We start from the raw sequence: 18,711 nt of genomic DNA, 5'->3' as shown, positions 1-18,711 counted from the left end.
TTTAATAGAGGGCGCCATATTTGCTGTTATAGTGCAAAAGAATGGTATGTACTGCCACACTGCAAATCCGCAAACATCATGCACGTGCATATCGCACAAGGTACATGTAAATGTAACCACTACACCATAAAAAAAATTAGCACATATAAAAAATTAGATTTAGTTTTGTTTTTATTTCTATATTTAAAATTAAAGTTTTGTAAATAAATTTATTCTATTTACAAACTTTATATTCTTTACGTTTTGTAATTAATCTTGAAATAATCATGCATAATAAAATAACTAAACACGTGTAAACGGTATAGAAAATCGATATTTTATTTAGCGATAGATACTTGTTTTATCCTTATTGCGTAGTCATCATCTATATTAAAGATTAAAACTACTTTCCATAGGTACCACTTTTGTTTTGATCTTATCCCAATAACGCACGTATACTATTTAAGATTTGTTATAATAGAATCCTTTATAAATTAAAACTATATATGAATTTTCTTATTCTTGAAATATCAATAATAACAAATCACTATACAATCGATCTGAAATCTCTTATTTATCGCAATTGAAATTCACGATTGGATATTACCGGAATAATTACAGAACATTATGAAAGAGATACTATTATAAAACATTTAAAATTAATCTATGGATCCATTAAGTATTTATTATTATAAAATACTCTCATGGAATCGAGGGGGTCATAGTGTATGGTATTATTTTTTCACAGTTTTCATTATTTTTCTTTTACACATTAGAAATGGCACAAAATCTTGAAACGCTTCTTTTGATATTTTAGCTTTAAAATATTCAGAATGACTCTTACAGTGCGCTTTTATTCGAATACTATCTGAGGTTTAACTTGTTAAACTCAAGTTAACAAATAGTTTCCGTTACACGAGCTATATCATTTTAACTCATGGTTAGCTTAACTGTCTGGTTGAAACGGCCCATAATCTAATTAACATGATACCAAATTTTTAAGATCTTACGCAGTTCCGAAAAAGTAATAAAATAATGAAAATAGTGAAAGAATAATACCACCACACAGTATAACCGTCTAAAAAAAAGATAAATAATTGAATTTTTACTTTTTTAACATTAAGCACCCTTAGGTGGAACAATTTTTCCCGCGAGAAAAGAATATAATCTTATTCTACCTTATAAATATTACCGACCTCCACGACACGTGAAGGTTTAATACAATATCTGTCTCATGATTAAGTTTATAGTTGGCAATCTGGTACCACAGAAACTGCAGTGCAGGTATTCCAAACTTTCACAACTCTTTGTTGTCATTGTGGGTTTGATTTCTTATTATTTAATTTTATTTCTTTATCAATAATTCATCAAATAAATATCTGCAAATTTAAACACCAATAATACGCTATTTGATCCATTAATCAATCAGCCTGATTAATTGTAAATTTAATTTACAAAATTTTGGTAAAACCAAAGACAACTGTTTTATCGAATTTTTCATTAACCAATTCAATCGGCTTATTAAACTTGAAAAGTTTTAATTCTACCATAGCCAATGCATGTTACATATAAATATATATATATATATATATTTAACCTGCAAAATAAATTTCTATAAATTTAATGGCTACATAAGATGAATTATTGCCGTGCGTTATGCTCCGTTTCCAGAAGGCATTCACGTACAAGAATTCTGGCATGCTGAATGCCCATTTTCAAACGCTCCGCGGCACTACGACTTCCGGCGTAAGAAAGGCGAATATCTCTACCCAGTTCTTCGATAATTACAAGTAACTGAGCGTACTTTCCTTGACCAGGCACAGATGGAAAGTTTATTGTACTAGATGGGCTAGACTGTGCTACTTGAACAGTCTGTACATTTTGCAAATTCCTTGGATTTGGCACGGTGATCACAGGCTCGGGAATACGCTGAACTTCCGGTGCTTTTGGAGGTGGAGGATCATTTAATTTTGTTATTGTTATCTCATTCAATTTTGCCAGCTCGGTCAATTTGGCCATTTCTGCCATCTTCGAGTACTCTGGTAATTTCGTAATGTCATTCTGGATATTTGCCATCTTTATCATTTCATTCATTTTTGTCTTTTCGTTCATTTTTGCTAATTCCTTGGCCATCTCATTGATTTGTGCAATCTCGTTTAACTTCGTTATATCGTTATTGTATTTTGCTAACTCGGTCATTTTAACCATTTCGTTAAGCTTCGCTATCTCGTTCATCCTTTGTACCTCTGTGATTTTTGCCATTTGCGACATTTTCATCATCTCGTTCATCTTGGCAATTTCATTGATCTTTGTAATGTCATTGTACTTGGCCATTTCTGAAAGTTTTACCATTTCATTCATTTTGGCAATTTCAGACATTTTAGCCATTTCCTGCATTTTTATATATTCCGTGGTTTTGGCATACTCAGCCATTTTCTCCATTTCATACCTTTTAGCCATGTCCTGTGACATTTTATTTAGCTCTGTCATCTTGGTGAATTCTGCCAACTGAGCCATTTGCACTATGTGTTCAGGAACCTTTCCTCGCTCCATCATCTGTTTTAACTCTGCAGATATTTTATTCATATTCATTTCTGACATTTGAGCTATGGTAGCTGCATCTGGCATTTTTGACAATTCAGCTATTTTAGAAATTTCTCTTGCCAGATTCTCATCTAGGCAGCGCTTCTTCTTCGCGCGATGCCTTGCCATTCGCTGAGCTTCCTGCATTCTCCTCAGAGCTGCTTGTTCTTCCGTCTCTTTAGCCCTTGCGTTCTTCATTCTCTCAGCAGCTGTATATAATCTGATTGCACGTTCCTCTGCTGTTTCTGACATTAGTTGTTGTTACCTGTGCTCTCATTGCTTTCTTACCTATCCAAGGTAAGATTTCTTTCTAGCTTTGAACATATCATAAAATTATACTAGGCATAAGTGCACTTAATTATATAGACTCTCATTTTTACAAAATGTATTTAAACAATCTTAAGCATATAATAGATGCTGCATGTTCTTCCAAGCTTAATCTTCTCTTCCCCTTGTTCCTTTGCTGTTATTCAATTAAGTCAAGAATCTTCATACTACATTCTTCCTGAAAAAAAAATGAACTTATTAGAAGAATATAAAATGTCACATTAAATAATTTGAGAGGACTCCCTATCAAACTTTGAGAACGACAGCTTGTAATACGGAGAGTCGATTCTATTATTGTATTATAAAGGATATAAAGATCAAAAGGGATCATAACAATAAGTGATCTTAATAATATCAAATAATAAGAATAGAACACGTGAAATTACCGGCGTTCTTTATGAAATTGAAACGAGCGCGATGCAGTAGAGGGCTCCGAAATGACATGTGCGCGTGCGCGGCACGTAAAAATGCGGTCCTCTCTAGAATATTTACCAATCATAACAATGGCGGATATAATATGGTTAAGCCAGAGGGTGAAAAGTTATGAACTTACCGTGTAGAATAACCGTCGAGCATTTGAACTCCATTTCACACGAACAGCTTCCCAGGGAAGTTAGGAACCGGCTAGAGTTACCTTCCGTAAAATTGGCGAAAATTTTCTCAAGATTTTCAATAGACAAGCGCACAACAGCAATATCGTACGACATGTAAGATTTTCGTTCGAAGCCACTTTAAGGGGCCAACCGAGGTCGCCGATAGGCTGACGATGCCCAGTGATTCCCAGTGATATAAGCACCACTGGCATAAGCACACTCTAGTCTTTAGACTAGGCAACGTCGCCAGAGGTCACGTGATATCACTTAAGAAACCAGAATCTTTCATCCCTTTAACCCCCTCCCCCCTCTCCCCCGCCCCTACTATCGAACAGAATTCTTCTTCCCTTCATGGAAACTTTTCACAACGTTATTGATACTTTTTTTCCTGAAATGCATATAATTATATTTTAACTCTCTTAATTTCTATATTTAATTTTTGTTATTTTATACATATATATTACAAAATTAATAAAACTGCCTCAAGCATTATCTTAAAACGGTACACTAAATTTTTTAACAATAATAAATAATGATATTTGTTTAAAAGCTATATTTAAATAACAATTACTCTAAAATGAATAATGCGTCACTCTGTTTATTGAAAATAAAGTAACATAATTTTCTATTCGATTGTTAGGATTTTTTTGTAAAAATTTGTTTAAGTAATTTTTACTTTGTCAAACCTGATAAATTTTTCTCAATTTATAGATATATAAACTAATTTTAAATAATTGCGCGTTACGAATAGTTACGATTTTCATTTGATAAACACATGCGCAAATCAATTCTTGCGCAAAGAAGTTTCGAGAAAATTAAACGGACCTACTTAAACATATAGGCCATATAGCGAGCAAGCAACAGCAAGCCTGCAAGCGTGAGCAGCTATAGGTTACACAACGTGCACGAGTTTTCTTGCCGGCTCTGTATCTCCGAAGCGAGGAATAAAATCAAATTTTATTACAAACATGGTAAGTAATAGCCTGAAAATTTCTTCACTTTGCCCTTGCTCTATAATTTTTAAGCTATTGTTTGAATTATTTACAGAAAATAATGTAAAATCTGTAACATGTATTTTTGCCAAAATAGATAACTCCATTAATAATGGATTTATTTAATCATGATTTCTGTTTGGTCGTCCATTCATTGAAAAATTTAGCTTTTCATTTTTTAGACCAATCAACGATTATTTAATCCTTGCTATTAGGTTAAATAAATTTTTTATTAAAGCATCATCACAGTTAAAATTCTAGATTATTCAAATATATTAAGATTGTTGTTCTTTTCTAGGGGACCATTTAATATTATTCCCTTTTTATTTTTTTATGTAGTACTCTGAAAAATTTCTAAAATTTTATATTTCTATGACTTGTATGATGCAATTATTATCAATCTTTCATAATACTATTTTAGGCTGCTGCTAATGTTGCTAAACGACTTATCCCACTCTTTGATAGAGTTCTTGTACAAAGAGCTGAGGCTGTAACTAAAACCAAAGGGGGAATTGTTATTCCAGAAAAAGCACAAGCTAAAGTACTGAAGGGAACTGTTATTGCTGTTGGACCTGGTTCCAGAAACGATGTGAGACAAATTTTTTTATTTTTATTTTAATATATATTTCTATATATATGTAAAACCATTTTCCTATATTTTTATTTTGCAGAAAGGAGAAAATGTACCTTTAAGTATTAAAATTGGAGATGTAGTTTTATTGCCAGAATATGGTGGAACCAAGGTAGAGCTTGAAGAGAACAAAGAATTTCATCTGTTCCGTGAAACTGATATATTAGCTAAGCTTGAAGGTTAAATAATAATGAAAACTTTACGTTATTTTATATAATTCAAGTGCCACAGATTTTCCATAAAAATTCTGTAGTACACATTTTATAGAAAAGAAATTAAAAAAAGTTATAAGCTATGTTATTGTATAAGTTAATAATCCTATTAGCATAAGTATTATTTCATATAAATAAATGAAAACAAATGCCTAGTTATGTTTGTTTCTTGATTTGCAATAAGAAGAGTTTAAAATATGAAATTGTAGATAGTTGATTTATGTAATGTTTATTTTATATGCACAAATTAAACATACAATATCTTTACAATTAAAATTAATAATTTCTCATGACTTTTACTTCAATTTTATACTCTTTTTCACACTAGCTTTGATCCCTGATATTTCTCCTGCATATTTAGTTATTTCCTTTCTAACTTCTCTCACCTAAAAAATGAAAGTTTTATAATTATTTTCTGTTTTACAAAATTTTTATATCAGAAAGTAAATATACTTACTGCACCCTTTCTTCTTATTTTTGCCTTCCTATACTTGTTTCTATGTTTAACTCTTGGATTTCTTTGCTCTTTCTTTCTATAAGGCATCAGGCCTTTATTTTTAGCAATTTCATAAGTAATTGCCCTTTTAACATCTGAAGATTCTAGGCTCTGTTTAACTGTAGTATTATCTTTACTTATGTCATGCTGATCATTCTTCTCACTTTCATTACAAATGCTTTCATTTTCTAAGCTTTCATTAATGCTTTCCACTTCTTGATCCATTGATTTATCTTGTCTCAATGGAATATCCATTTCCTCTTTATGACTTTGCAAATGTTTCAATCTTTTTTCAATACTATTTATATACTTAGTTTTTACAATAATTTTCGAGTTATCAGCTATGTTATAAAGAGGTAGGTTTTGTTTGTCAGCTTCAACTACATCCTTTACTGCTTTCAGTAAATTTTCCTGCTTAGAATTTAATTGATTTATTAATTGTCTATATTGGGCCAATCTTTTAATTACTGGATGGGAGCTAGTAAGTAAGTTTTTAGCCTTCATCATGAGATAAAAAGATATATTTATGCAATAGTTTAATATAAGTTGATATCTCATTGTTAAAAATGAACTTGCAGAACACTCTGGACATTTACCACTTTTGATTAATTTAAAAAATGGCTCTAAAATGTCTTTTGCTTCAGTCATATAATCTATAAAAACCAGAATTATTACAATTTTAATATATATAAATGTGATAAAAAAAATTTACCTTTAAAATCATTGATGAGACCTAGAAATTCTGGAGTTTTCTTCTGTATTAATTCCAGTTTTTGTCTCTTCGACAATTTGGTAAGATCTGTTTTAATGATTTGTTGGTTATCATTTTCAGTTTTTTCTATCTCCTCTACAGCAACAAAGTCAAATCCAAAATCAGCATCATCAAGTTGCTCTGCTAATCTTTTCTGTATAGTTTTAGCTTCTTTCTCTTCCAGCTCAGCCTTGTCCATATCATTTTGACTAGCAGAGGCATAGTCAGGATCAACATAATCTGTGGAATAATAAGTCCTCTTCTTCTGTCCCCATGCTCTTTCATTTGGTAAATCATTATCAGATTGTAACTCTTCGATATCAGATTCTATAGAATCTGCTTCAGAGTTCAAATTATCCTCATCTTCATCCTCATCTTCTTCCTCATCTTGTTGCAAGGTGTACACTTCATCATCACTATCATAATTCTCATTAACCTGTTTAGTTCTAGCTTTTTTCAATAAATTTTTCTCAGCTTCTGTATATTCATCCTCGGATCCTGTTATATCCTCACTACCAAAATCTGGTTCACCAAGAGGCAATTTATCTATTCTTTTTCTTAATAAACATATTAAAGCTTCAGATTAAAAAGAAATTTAATAAATTAGTTTTTAAAGAAATTTTACCTGCTCATATTGAAAATCGTGCTGTAGTAATTTGATCAAGGATGCATTCCAAATTACGCATGAAGCGCATAGAATGTACAGTTTATATCACATTTATTATAGAATTTAAGTGCTTACTGCGCGCATATGCGTGACTCGGAACGCACCCCACTCGCCTGTTAACACACACGCGGCAGTTCATAATAAATGGTAAACCTAACCTCAATTTTTCAGTAAATGCCAAATAGTAAAAGTAGAGAGATGGAGTGGTTTGGACTTTGGAGTTTGAACACTAGACTTGGAGAACTGATAAATGAATTATCATATCAATAATAGTCGATTGCGTTAGTATTGGACATTATCAGTCTTATAATTCTTTGTGAAATTTAAAGAAATTATACTTCATTTATGTAGAAACTTGAGGTAGTATAAATATTATGGATGTATTAGAGCCAAAAAAGATTTGGGTAGAAGGTCACAGATGTTACAGATTTTATGAGAGCTGTGAATGGGAAGGCAGTCATAATTTAGCTCCATATGTTGAAGACAGTTTTGACGAAGTAATGTGTGATCAAATTTTAGATGATGATTATATGGATATTGAAATAAAACCGTACGGTTCAAGATTCAAACATACTTTTTACGTACCTAGGTAAAGAGATATTTGGTTCTAAATTATTCTTTATAGTTATACACTAATTATTTTTTGTACTTAAGATTAATATATCATAATATTTTAGATCTATGCTTGGCTATATTATAGGAGCAAAACATGCAACTCGTAAAAAATTGGAAAGTGATACAGGAACCACCATACAAATTCCAAAACATGAAGAAAATTCTAACATAAGTAATTCAATTATATATTAATTACATAGAAAGACCATAGCTTGTATTTTCTGCAAGTTTAAGTATTTCAATTATTTGTTTTTTTAGCAATAATTGGGTCTTACCAGAAAGGAATAACATCAGCTCGCCGAAAAATAGATTTCATAATAGAGAATTCTAGATTCAAATTGGACATGACACACTTTATCTCAATTCCAGTGAACAATCAAGATATTATGGATAATTTTGAGTCATTTAAAATGGAAGTAATTAATAATTGTGGGAAAAATTCAAACAGTGCAGAGGAAAATATTTTTCAAAAATCCAAAAAATTACATTTAACAATTTGCGTTTTTGTACTATTAGATGATAATGAGAAGGAAAAGTTAGTTAATCATTTTATAGATTGTGAAGAAAATATTATAAAGTAAGAATTTCTAATTAATCTTAAAAGTATCACACAAATGAAGATTGATTATTTAAATACTATTTTATAGGCCTGCATTGGAGAAAACAGGTCCAATTAAAATAAAATTACAGGGAATTGACTGCATGAATGATGATCCAACAGAAGTTCAAGTTTTATATGCAAAAATAGTGGAAAGCGAAAAGATACAGAGTCTGGTAAATGAAATTGCAGAATCATTTTCAAAAACTGGTATGTTTTTTATTTATCAGTGATAATAATAATGCAATGTGTTTTATTTATTTGTAATGATCGACTTTGTAGGTGTAATGAAACCAAATCGTGGCAAAAATGTCAAACTGCATGTAACGCTTATGAATACAAAATTCTTACAAGAAGAAAATCAGTGGCGAAGAATTAAATTTGATGCTTCAGATATATTAAAGCAGTATGAAAATTTTTATTTCGGTGAATTAACGCTGAATGAAATTCATCTATCAAAAAGATCTGAATCAAAAATCAGAAGGAACGAATATTATGAAGCCATTGCAAAAATTGAATTGTAAGCTCGATTATTTATACCTTTAATGATTGAAGCTACCTATATACGGTAAATCAGCGAGAATTATTATTATTAAGAATTTTATTAGTTTTATCTCTAACAAAAATTTATAGACATGACAAAAAAAAATTTTAATTTGTATAAAACATCAACTGGAGACTTTTAGTTTATATTTCTTCTGGCGGGGCACGAGGTGATGAAATTCGCATTATATTCCTATAGGTTCGATTGTATTAGAAGTAGAATAAAAGTAAAAACAAAAACTTAAAATTTAAAGCACGCGAGTACCATCGCTTATATCGTACATGAGAGATCATGTACACATAGATTACTTAACAAAACCATGTAATTATGTCCTTTATTTATTGTACATAGTTATAACTCACAAAGGATACTGGATCAAGTAATGAATTAGACAATTATTGCCAAAGAATATTGAATTTTTAAAAATATTTCTCCTTTGATATTGTCAATACTTGTTGATTATACAGATAACATACAAAAAATAAAATACTTTACACGATGATGCTTTTCTCAAGTTTTCTTTCTTCATAATATTACCGCTCGTATTATTATTATAATTAAATTACAATAAGAGTCTAGTGCACAAGTACATACAATAATAATATTTAAGATTATAAATAAGAATCACTTTGCTTGGTACAAACTACAAATAAGAAAATTATAACTCATACTGTAAAAAATATATGAAAGATCACAGTAGATAGTGTAATTTATTAATCGTTACAATAAAAATAAGTTCTTAAAATATAAATTTTATAAAAATATAATTATTAATTAAAACTTTTTCAAAACAAAGCTGTCGATACGAATTGTCAGGGTCTACGTAAAAAAGCTAAGATAATCAAAATTACAGTTACATTTTATTAGCTCGGAAATATAGATCTTAGTGCTTTTCATGTTTTGATAATATTGTAAATTTCTGTTTTCAGTTTTATTAACGTGTTCGCGAATCAAAAAGAAAGCCAAGTCTCGGTCGTCATCAGGTAGTTTTAATCTTGTATGTAAATTCAGTACATCTAGGACATTTTCTAATAACAATGTTACCAATGTAATTGGCCTTAATGATACATTTTTTTTAGAACATTCGTGATAGACTCTCTTAAACTCTTCTATATTTGGATTAGCCGGCAAACCGCAGTGTGGAGAAATCCCGCATTCAATTAATTTCAGAGTTATTTCGCAACCATAATTTCCATTTAAGATTTTCTCCCATTCTGACCAAATTCTTTCTCCGTGTATCTTGTTTAAGCCAGAAATAGTTTGTTTTATGGCATTAATCGTTGTGTTATCGTGATTGTTTGGATGATCGGCAATCAAACCGTAGAATCTAAAGTACCTAAATATTCAAAAAATGTAGTATGATAAAAATTCAATAAATTTTGCATTCATTAATAATACAATTTATATTTTTAGTATTTTAAGTCAAATAAATAGTAAATTATTTTTTTTTAAGTTAAACCATGCCTAAATATACGAAGGTAGTCCGCCCTTATTCTTTGAACAGGATTTCCAACAAAAACCACCTTCTTTTTTTTTAAATCGTCAAATCCATAAAAATAGTCATAGACGTTTCCACTGAGATCAAGAAACATAGCATTGATGGTAAGGTCCCGTGTACTCGCATCCATTTCCCATTTACGGCCAGTCTTGGAGGCAATATTAATTTTTAATGTTGTAATTTCATAAACTTCTTTATCATTCATTTTAGCCGTAATAATGCCATATTTTTCTTTCGTCTCATGGATTAATGTAATCTACATTTATTATAAAACCATAAAATTAAAATTAGTAAATATACATAAAAAATATTTATTCAATTTTTATTTAAAAATATTTACAGCCTGTTTATCAAACATTCTCTTCATTTCATACATCGTTGCATTCGTAGCGAAGTCCAAATCATTCGGTTCTTTTCCTAGTAAAAAATCTCTGACAGCACCACCAACAATTCTCAACTCGAAATTATTCTTTTTAAAAATTTGAAACAGTTGGTTAAATCCTGGTTTGCTAAAATGATTATTGAGCTTTGACTTATCCACTGTCGTTATAATAGGGTTTGATCGTGATTTAATCATTTTAACGTCAAACTTGAAAGCACCTGTTTAATCAATAATAATCTTTAATTTCTTACGAAGCATAAACATTATACGATCAAAAAACAAATACTTATAAATATCGTACAAATAGTTGAAGATCCAAATTCAATAAGAATATTTTTCCAGCAAGAATTACTAAATAATTATTAAAATATTCTTGGCTGTGTTAACTGAAAAAATACTTGAAGACAACTCAATTCAATGATTTACGTATAAGAATACGTAGGACCACAATGACAAGGGTGCCCCAAGTTTCGCATGGATGGTGTATATATATACGTACCGAACAATATATTTGTTACGTTTGTACAAAAGTTATAAGTGATTAGCATATTCATCGATATGTATTACATACAGAATGCACATTTAGATGTCGTAAATCCTTTAAGACTTGTAGTATCGGGAAGCAATTCAAAGAATTATATTTTAAAGCAATTTTTCCTTTCACTTTCATGCTCTTCTACTGGTTTGTACTTATTTTATCATTAAAACTTGTAAAACGTTAATTTATCTTCAGTTAATGCGTAATTGCTTTACAAATGAAAGTTTGTATGGGAAAACAAAAAATTTATATATTTATCTATATACAATTATATAGTATCGCGTGAATATTTTATGATTTCCAGGATTTTCAATCAATACAATTAACACAATATTCCATCTAGGCATAGGTTAATTTTGATACACAAGTCAATTAATAAATGTAATAAAATTAATAACGACCATGGTAATTTATTTTTAAATATGAAATTAAAACTTATAACTATAGTATACGGTATATATAATATTGAGTCTATTATGTTATTATAATTACGATCCCTCAACCGACGAAACAAATGTGTAGTGTTTTAACAAAGTTTAAGAGTAAAATGAGAATTGACAAATAATGGAAACTTACGGTGAGTTGACAGAGTATTGTTTTGTATAAGTGATATTAAAACCGAGTCACTTTGAATTTTTACACAAAAACTATCATTCATAAATGTTTATTCAAATTTGAATCTCGTTTAATGAATATAGATTAAAATAATTATGAGAAAATGGTTAATAGAGTAATATATTCAATATTTAAGAAATTATTGTAGCCTACTTACGCGGAATAGTTTATTTTTGTAGAGAGATTGAAGTGGCCGCAGCGATACTTGGTAACACTGTGAATGTCGGGCAGTAAACAAACTGTCCTCCCTAAAGCTCCAGAGTTCGAGGAATCAAGCAGAACTCAATTGAACAACAAAATTATCGAATACTGACTACTTTAGTTTTTAACTCTGGTAGTCGTCTATCGATACCTCTTCCTGTCTTTATTTGCTTGCGTTATTTATTTATTATAAATTTAGATTATAAAACGGTTAAAATTTAACGATTTTTTCCTTAAATTTATAATTACCTAATTTTTTGTGTAACATATTTTAAAAATTACTAACGAAAACTTGTTTAAACCTAGGTATAAATAAGAAAATTACAATCTACGTAGTAAAATAATATATTAATAATAATAATATACATTTCTTTTTTGTTTTTAGTATAAAAGTAAATAAAATATTTTTGAAAGATAACTCCATTAAATCTTTTTGTAACAGATACAAATAAAAACTAGTCATATCTCAACAACTGTTATATAATTCCATTAAAATCACCGATTGAATTTAAAAAGTTTGATATTCATGCATTTAAATCCAATTTAGGTCACGTGGTTTTAGAGTTATTTCCAATCTTTTTTCTAACTCAAATCTGTCTCCCTTATTATTTAGAAGTGAAGATAACAATCTTTTTGTCTCTGTTTTTTTATCTTTACACTCCTGATATATTCGCCTAAATCGTCTCCTACTGGGATAAAACGGTAAACCACAATATTGCCCGGCCCCGCAATTGATCAATTTCAATGTCATTTCCATCCCAAAATTGCCCCTTAAAATTTTTTTCCATTCGGTCCAGATTCTTTGACCATTTATATCTTTCAGGCCTTTAACAGTTTCTTTTATGGCAATTATCACTTTTGGGTTATGTCTATATGGATGTTTGGCAATTTTACCATAGAATCTAAAATATCTGAAAATCCAAAAAGAGAGTAACGCATAAATGATGATATAAATCTAACAAAGTCTTAATTTTTGAAATACTAGATAAATATGAAGTCTTTATTTATGGAACAAATTATACCTGAATATTCGAATATAATCTTCTTCTATTCTTTCAACTGGATCTCCAACAAAAATAACTTTCTTCTTTCTTAGATGATTATATCCATTAAAATAATCATAAACATCTCCATCGAGAGTAAGCGACATGGCGTTGATAGTAAAATCTCTTTTACTGGCGTCCATTTGCCACTCATCTCTATATCTATGCTCGATATTAATTCGTAAAGTTGTTATTTCGTAAGTTTCTTTATCATTCATTTTGGCTGTAACGGTGCCATGCTCTTCACCCTTTGGGTGTACCGTTGCGATCTATATTTAAAAACAAAAATTAAGATAGATAAAAATTAAAAAAAAATTTTAAAAACAAATTTAAAATTAAATTAAAAATATTTACATATTTTCTGTGAAACATAAGTTTCATTTGAATGACAGTTGCATTCGTAACAAAGTCTATGTCTATAGGAGTTTTTCCTAGTAACATGTCACGAACTGCACCACCAACAATTCTCAGTTTGAAACCATGATCATCAAAAATATTGACTAAGTTTTGAAATCCTTCTCTTTTAGTATATTTAAACTCATCCATATAAAATTTACCTATACAGTGGTCTCTTCGTCTTTCAATCATGTTTACATTAATTTTGAAAGCCCTATTTAAAAAGTAATAATCATTCATTTCTTATGGAACATAGACATTGTCCTTAGTAAAAGTGCATTCTGATTAGCTTTCGCAAATTCAATAAGCGGAGCCCCATCATGGATCCACACGGCTTACCGCTCTACTTCTGATTTACGGTTAGCATAGCTGAGGAGTCATTGCTTTAAAAAGATGAGCAAATATTGTTTAAATCGCACAAATTGCTATAGGTCATGATGTTAGAGTACAGAATGTTTATATTATATATAAAGTAAACTTAGGTACAGTTTCAAATATATTATTTATTAAAAATTAACAATGAGTCATGCAAAAGGTCAGATTAACACTTCACATTTCTTTACATTTATTATTAATTATTATGCTTATATCAAGATTTACTTGATTATGATATTCAAACAATATTTGTTTGTTTTAATGTTATGACCCAAACTATATACTATTTTAATTAAGGCCTATTGCATACCAAACAGTGACAGTGAATGCGTAACATTCTAACATTGTATACGGATACGAAAAGAGTGATTCAGGATAGGCAAATTAAAGTTACTAATAAATAGTGTTGAAATATTCTAATAGTATGCATATATGGACTACTACACATTTTCCTTTTTGTCGGTGTGCAGTGGCCTTGAGTCTGCTATGCGGCGCTATCATCATATTATATATAGGTATACGCAGCAGCAAACGCGATCTTGTGAACAAATGAAATTATGTACTCAAGTAATACTAATATGCAATTAAAGTACTGTATATCAAGTTATATTTTCAATTAAAGAAACTGTAATAACGCTCAGGGTGAAATTAAGAATTGACGAGATCCTTTAGAGATTGATTAATAATTAAAAGGGACCATTGTAATTTTTTACGCAAACAAATTAAGCGTACTGCTTATTCCTAATCAGAGTTTACGCATTCAAGCTTAAAGCCGGTTTAACGAATTTTAGGATTGAGTTAATTCCGAAGGATATATGTGAGTATTGTATTCAATAATATTAAGAAACAATTACATAGCATACATACGTGACAAACTTCTTCCAATAAACAGATTCTGTAGCCTCTGTAGGTTGAAGATCTGGCAAAAATGCCAGTTGACAAATAACTTCAGGTTTGATTCAATTGATTTGTTGAATAGTCACGAGTGTCTGTGGCTAAGCAGGGATTGGACGAATGCGCTAGTCTCTCTGCTCTCAACCAATCGTGATAATTCGTGATATAAGATTATAGGAATTTCGTTCTTAAGAAGTGAATGGTAGACATGATGGCATGGCGGGCATCTTCAAATACCCATAATCCTTGCGCCATAGCAGCCAATCAGAACCTTTAGTTAATTTCTTGTATATAATAGTGGCTATTGGCGGATAACCTCTGCGTGTCGCACCGCGCCAACTCCTATGCTATTATTGAAAATAATCAGATTTCCTTAGAACTGTTGTTTAATTCGCAGAGGAAAATTAAGTATACATTAGTAACTTATTTCTCAACAAAAAAAAACCCTTAAATTATTAGTTCTTTCATTTTAACTCTTTATTTTTGTTCAATAAAACAAACTTTTAATAGAAAACTTGATCACAATGTACTTTAATTGAAATAAAATAAAAATAAACAACAAAATTGAAAGCGCTTCGTTAGCACTGCCAAGATAACTTCACATGTATAAATAACAAAAACACAATATATTATGCAAGAAAATACATCAAAAATGCCAATGCGATAATTATTAAATAATTCTCATTAGAAAAGTAAATAGAGATACTCTTAGCAATCTTTTAAATAAACTTTACTACAACGACACCATATATGGAAAATAAAAACAGTCTGTTCTTACAAACAAAAATTACACTTGTTTTGATTAATTTCATATTTCCTTTAAAGTCAAATATTGTTCTGATATGTTTTTTAGTAGTGTGTTGCTGAATTAAAAAGATATGTGTAATCTTTTTTGTATTGAAGATACGTCCGACTGAGTCCTTAAAAGTGAATATATCAATTCAAGTGGCTCAATTTCACCTCTACTTATGCTATCGCGATATGCAATCTTAAACTCTTCGGTATTTGGATGATCAGGTAAACCGCAATATGGAGCAATTCCGCATTCGATTAATTTTAGCGTCAGCTCACAGCCGTATTTGCCCATCAAAATTTTCTTCCATTCTGACCAGATTCTTGATCCATGTATGAGGCTTAAGCCAGAAATTGTTTCCTTTATCGCACTAATGGCTTCATTATTATATAAATAATTTGGATGTTCAGCAAAACTACCTTGGAATCTAAAGTACCTGGTAATGCAAAGCAAGTACAGGACATAAATTTGATAAATTTCGTAATTATCAATTTTATAGTTTACATTTTTTGTTGAAGCTATTAAAAAGGTAAACCATACCTAAAAATTCGAAGGTAATCCTCCCTTATTCTATCAATCGGTTCTCCAACAAAAACAACTTTCTTCTTTTTTAAATCCTTATACCCATTAAAATAATCATAAACATTTCCTTCTAGATCAAGAAACATGGAATTTATAGTAAAGTCTCGTCGACTCGCATCCATCTTCCACTTATTATCTTTGAAAGCATTATTAATCTTTAATGTTGTTATTGCATAAATTTCTGAGGGATTCATTTTGGCTGTAACGGTGCCGTGTTCTTCACCTCTTCTTTCGAGCAACTCGATCTATATTTAACGAGAAAAATGAAAATATATAAATAAAATATGCGTAAATTGTTGAATTTACATTTAAAATATATTTACCCATTCGTTTCTACTGAACATTGCTTTCATTTCATCAACTGTCGCATCTGTAGCAAAATCCACATCTTCCGGTTTTAATTTTAATAATAAATCACGAACTGCTCCGCCTGCAATTATCAATTTGAAATTATATTGGTCGAAAATATTAACCAATCTGTTAAATCCTGGTTTGCGAAGATATTCGAACATGGACTTATTCAGTTTCATTATAATGGGATTTTCTCGTGGTTGAATCATTTGTATTCGAAACTTGGAAGCACCTGTTTAACAAATAATAATCATTAGTTCCTGGTGAAGCATAATATGAGATACAATAACTCGTACTTCAATGTATAATTAGTTTTTACACGGAATTTATAATCAGTTGAATTCCTCTTAAGGTGCATTATAACAACACGAACTGGGGACACGCGTATAATGTTTTCGAATAGGTGAACTTCTACAGATTTGTAGCTTTACATATATATGTCGGTCTATCTGATATGTTATACATTTTTGTATTCAACAGGGAAAATAATTTTCTTTCAAACTTTTAGTACAGGAAAACTATTATAGAGCGTAGACCGTCGTAAAAATGTAAACAGTAAACTTATACGTTGGTATAAAGGCAATCTAGGGAGATACGCGACAGAAAGTATCACCAATGTTATTTTTGATTAATCTATACATATGTTGCGGGAAATTGAATCATTCTTTCCTCATATAGTATATTGTATAAATGTTTACATAGAAAGTACAAAGTGAAGACAATGAAGTTAACTGAAACGTAAAGGATTCCATTTCCCGCTTTCTCGACCGGCGTGTCACTTCACATAGCATGCAATACCATCTTGTCGTATGTTTATTTATATATCTTTCGCATTACCTATTGTATATCAATCTTACTCTGCACTTCTTGAGAAAAATAACCTACCTCTGTTCTCTCTAACTGTTGTCAAACTAGATTAGCAGAAGAGTTACGAGGAATTGCTTTATTAAGATTATTTTTGGAATTCCACAATAATACAACTGCCTTTTGAAAGTGCTAGACTTTTCGTTGATAAATAATAAATAGCGAATGAGCAAGAGAGGTATAGTAACTAATTTACTCTTAATGTTAACAAAATCGAATTTTTATCATTTTGTTAGAATGATCAATCTTAATACCGAGTACGCACGATAGTAATATAAAATGTAATAAATCCTGCAGCACAGACCGTACTAGGGAAAAAGCTACAAGATAAATATAAAAAACGAATATTTTAAAATCATTTATCCGTTCCTTACTAACTACATTAACACACACAATGTCTAACAATTCATTTTTAATTGAACCTAATGTGTATCTTTCAAATCAGAAATTAAATAATGAGTGGGTAAACAATACATCTCATGTCAGTAGTGAATTGAGAGTTAATTAGCAACAAGGGTGTACGTGAATGTAAATTCATCAACATATTAAACTAAAAATACGAAATTTAGATATGTTAAAAAATGTATGATATTATTTATATATGTCTATTTCTTATTCAATGTATGTGCAAGTTGTAATTATGATCAAAAGGATAGATTTTAGAATATCAGGTTAAATATATTTAAGAAAACAATTATAGTATACTTACAACACAATGTTTCTTATTGTAAAACAATTAAACAGGGTACAGCAACAATCGCGCAATACTGAGTGCTGACCGGTCAGTAGTGAATCACATGAATAACTAGAAAATTCTGATAATGCTGTCTGTGGTGCTGATGGTGAATGGTGCTACACTACTCACTCTCGAAAATCGAACCCCTTACCCCACTCCAAGCTGAAGTCTCTCTCCACTGGTTCCTTACAAAGCCGCGTGCATCGGTCATTGGTTAATCAAGACGGCTTCAGTGGTAGGCGACTGGTGGTAGGCGACTGGTGGTAGGCGACTGGTGGTAGCGTTCAGTCCAGTTATGGCCAGATTTCAAACTTATTGGTAATGTTTTGGTAAATTTATCTGTTTAGTATAGAGCTTGAATAGAATTTCCTCATTTGCTAATTTTGCCAAACAGATAAATCTTACCTATAAGTAGAAAAATTGTCTTTCAATGTTTCTCAATGACAAAAGACAAA

At 30.3% G+C, this 18,711-nt stretch overlaps 7 protein-coding genes across 10 annotated transcripts; 2 read left to right on the top strand and 5 right to left on the bottom strand.

Moving 5' to 3' along the window:
* Positions 1-153: 153 nt before the first annotated feature.
* CDK2AP1 (CDK2-associated protein 1) lies at positions 154-3,720 on the bottom strand. The gene is made up of 2 exons (XM_066741644.1): positions 3,443-3,720; positions 154-3,067 (listed from the first exon to the last, which is right to left on the bottom strand). The coding sequence occupies exon 2, from the start codon at positions 2,812-2,814 to the stop codon at positions 1,621-1,623; it is 1,194 nt and encodes a 397-aa protein (XP_066597741.1). The 5' UTR covers positions 2,815-3,067; positions 3,443-3,720; the 3' UTR covers positions 154-1,620.
* Positions 3,721-4,306: 586 nt separating this feature from the next.
* On the top strand, positions 4,307-5,400 carry LOC136782309 (10 kDa heat shock protein, mitochondrial). The gene is made up of 3 exons (XM_066741654.1): positions 4,307-4,453; positions 4,896-5,063; positions 5,146-5,400. The coding sequence occupies exons 1-3, from the start codon at positions 4,451-4,453 to the stop codon at positions 5,287-5,289; spliced, it is 315 nt and encodes a 104-aa protein (XP_066597751.1). The 5' UTR covers positions 4,307-4,450; the 3' UTR covers positions 5,290-5,400.
* A 165-nt stretch (positions 5,401-5,565) lies between these two features.
* Sas10 (UTP3 small subunit processome component Sas10) lies at positions 5,566-7,334 on the bottom strand. The gene is made up of 4 exons (XM_066741643.1): positions 7,190-7,334; positions 6,526-7,121; positions 5,775-6,466; positions 5,566-5,703 (listed from the first exon to the last, which is right to left on the bottom strand). The coding sequence occupies exons 1-4, from the start codon at positions 7,195-7,197 to the stop codon at positions 5,614-5,616; spliced, it is 1,386 nt and encodes a 461-aa protein (XP_066597740.1). The 5' UTR covers positions 7,198-7,334; the 3' UTR covers positions 5,566-5,613.
* An 81-nt stretch (positions 7,335-7,415) lies between these two features.
* LOC136782304 (activating signal cointegrator 1 complex subunit 1) lies at positions 7,416-9,488 on the top strand. Of its 2 annotated transcripts, none has more exons than XM_066741645.1 (6): positions 7,416-7,512; positions 7,583-7,820; positions 7,909-8,018; positions 8,105-8,423; positions 8,494-8,654; positions 8,727-9,488. In XM_066741645.1, the coding sequence occupies exons 2-6, from the start codon at positions 7,606-7,608 to the stop codon at positions 8,966-8,968; spliced, it is 1,047 nt and encodes a 348-aa protein (XP_066597742.1). In that variant the 5' UTR covers positions 7,416-7,512; positions 7,583-7,605; the 3' UTR covers positions 8,969-9,488. The 2 variants fall into 2 exon arrangements, with proteins under 2 accessions (XP_066597742.1, XP_066597743.1); XM_066741646.1 differs by having other exon boundaries at positions 7,437-7,591; positions 7,659-7,820.
* A 152-nt stretch (positions 9,489-9,640) lies between these two features.
* LOC136782305 (CCA tRNA nucleotidyltransferase 1, mitochondrial-like) lies at positions 9,641-12,149 on the bottom strand. Of its 2 annotated transcripts, XM_066741648.1 has the most exons (4): positions 11,170-12,149; positions 10,827-11,086; positions 10,453-10,742; positions 9,641-10,324 (listed from the first exon to the last, which is right to left on the bottom strand). In XM_066741648.1, the coding sequence occupies exons 2-4, from the start codon at positions 11,061-11,063 to the stop codon at positions 9,808-9,810; spliced, it is 1,044 nt and encodes a 347-aa protein (XP_066597745.1). In that variant the 5' UTR covers positions 11,064-11,086; positions 11,170-12,149; the 3' UTR covers positions 9,641-9,807. The 2 variants fall into 2 exon arrangements, with proteins under 2 accessions (XP_066597745.1, XP_066597746.1); XM_066741649.1 differs by lacking the exon at positions 11,170-12,149 and having other exon boundaries at positions 10,827-11,162.
* Positions 12,150-12,551: 402 nt separating this feature from the next.
* LOC136782306 (CCA tRNA nucleotidyltransferase 1, mitochondrial-like) lies at positions 12,552-15,048 on the bottom strand. Of its 2 annotated transcripts, none has more exons than XM_066741650.1 (4): positions 14,904-15,048; positions 13,620-14,044; positions 13,245-13,534; positions 12,552-13,133 (listed from the first exon to the last, which is right to left on the bottom strand). In XM_066741650.1, the coding sequence occupies exons 2-4, from the start codon at positions 13,899-13,901 to the stop codon at positions 12,755-12,757; spliced, it is 951 nt and encodes a 316-aa protein (XP_066597747.1). In that variant the 5' UTR covers positions 13,902-14,044; positions 14,904-15,048; the 3' UTR covers positions 12,552-12,754. The 2 variants fall into 2 exon arrangements, with proteins under 2 accessions (XP_066597747.1, XP_066597748.1); XM_066741651.1 differs by having other exon boundaries at positions 13,620-13,875; positions 14,904-15,027.
* A 283-nt stretch (positions 15,049-15,331) lies between these two features.
* On the bottom strand, positions 15,332-18,491 carry LOC136782307 (CCA tRNA nucleotidyltransferase 1, mitochondrial-like). Its single transcript, XM_066741652.1, has 4 exons — positions 18,230-18,491; positions 16,629-16,888; positions 16,264-16,550; positions 15,332-16,159 (listed from the first exon to the last, which is right to left on the bottom strand). The coding sequence occupies exons 2-4, from the start codon at positions 16,863-16,865 to the stop codon at positions 15,799-15,801; spliced, it is 885 nt and encodes a 294-aa protein (XP_066597749.1). The 5' UTR covers positions 16,866-16,888; positions 18,230-18,491; the 3' UTR covers positions 15,332-15,798.
* Positions 18,492-18,711: the final 220 nt, after the last annotated feature.

Source organism: Prorops nasuta, unplaced genomic scaffold (genome assembly GCF_024137725.1).
Source record: "Prorops nasuta isolate Cenicafe-Biocafe unplaced genomic scaffold, Cenicafe_Pnas_1.2 PNAS00025, whole genome shotgun sequence".
NCBI lineage: Eukaryota > Metazoa > Arthropoda > Insecta > Hymenoptera > Bethylidae > Prorops > Prorops nasuta.
The sequence above is the reverse complement of the archived record's forward strand: the minus strand, read 5'-3'. Positions and strand labels throughout refer to the sequence as shown.

Coding starts and splice junctions, on each gene's coding strand:
- CDK2AP1 (XM_066741644.1), bottom strand. CDS start 2,814: ATGTCAGAAACAGCAGAGGAACGTGCAATCAGATTATATACAGCTGCT.
- LOC136782309 (XM_066741654.1), top strand. Junction 5,064..5,145: donor GACCTGGTTCCAGAAACGAT/GTGAGACAAATT, acceptor TTTATTTTGCAG/AAAGGAGAAAATGTACCTTT.
- Sas10 (XM_066741643.1), bottom strand. Junction 6,467..6,525: donor TCTCATCAATGATTTTAAAG/GTAAATTTTTTT, acceptor TGGTTTTTATAG/ATTATATGACTGAAGCAAAA. Junction 5,704..5,774: donor AAATAAGAAGAAAGGGTGCA/GTAAGTATATTT, acceptor TTCATTTTTTAG/GTGAGAGAAGTTAGAAAGGA.
- LOC136782304 (XM_066741645.1), top strand. CDS start 7,606: ATGGATGTATTAGAGCCAAAAAAGATTTGGGTAGAAGGTCACAGATGT. Junction 8,019..8,104: donor TGAAGAAAATTCTAACATAA/GTAATTCAATTA, acceptor TTGTTTTTTTAG/CAATAATTGGGTCTTACCAG. Junction 8,655..8,726: donor AGAATCATTTTCAAAAACTG/GTATGTTTTTTA, acceptor TCGACTTTGTAG/GTGTAATGAAACCAAATCGT.
- LOC136782305 (XM_066741648.1), bottom strand. CDS start 11,063: ATGATTAAATCACGATCAAACCCTATTATAACGACAGTGGATAAGTCA. Junction 10,743..10,826: donor GAATGTTTGATAAACAGGCT/GTAAATATTTTT, acceptor TAATAAATGTAG/ATTACATTAATCCATGAGAC. Junction 10,325..10,452: donor GACTACCTTCGTATATTTAG/GCATGGTTTAAC, acceptor TTGAATATTTAG/GTACTTTAGATTCTACGGTT.
- LOC136782306 (XM_066741650.1), bottom strand. CDS start 13,901: ATGAATGATTATTACTTTTTAAATAGGGCTTTCAAAATTAATGTAAAC. Junction 13,535..13,619: donor TTATGTTTCACAGAAAATAT/GTAAATATTTTT, acceptor TTTTAAATATAG/ATCGCAACGGTACACCCAAA. Junction 13,134..13,244: donor GATTATATTCGAATATTCAG/GTATAATTTGTT, acceptor TTGGATTTTCAG/ATATTTTAGATTCTATGGTA.
- LOC136782307 (XM_066741652.1), bottom strand. CDS start 16,865: ATGATTCAACCACGAGAAAATCCCATTATAATGAAACTGAATAAGTCC. Junction 16,551..16,628: donor TGTTCAGTAGAAACGAATGG/GTAAATATATTT, acceptor CGTTAAATATAG/ATCGAGTTGCTCGAAAGAAG. Junction 16,160..16,263: donor GATTACCTTCGAATTTTTAG/GTATGGTTTACC, acceptor TTGCATTACCAG/GTACTTTAGATTCCAAGGTA.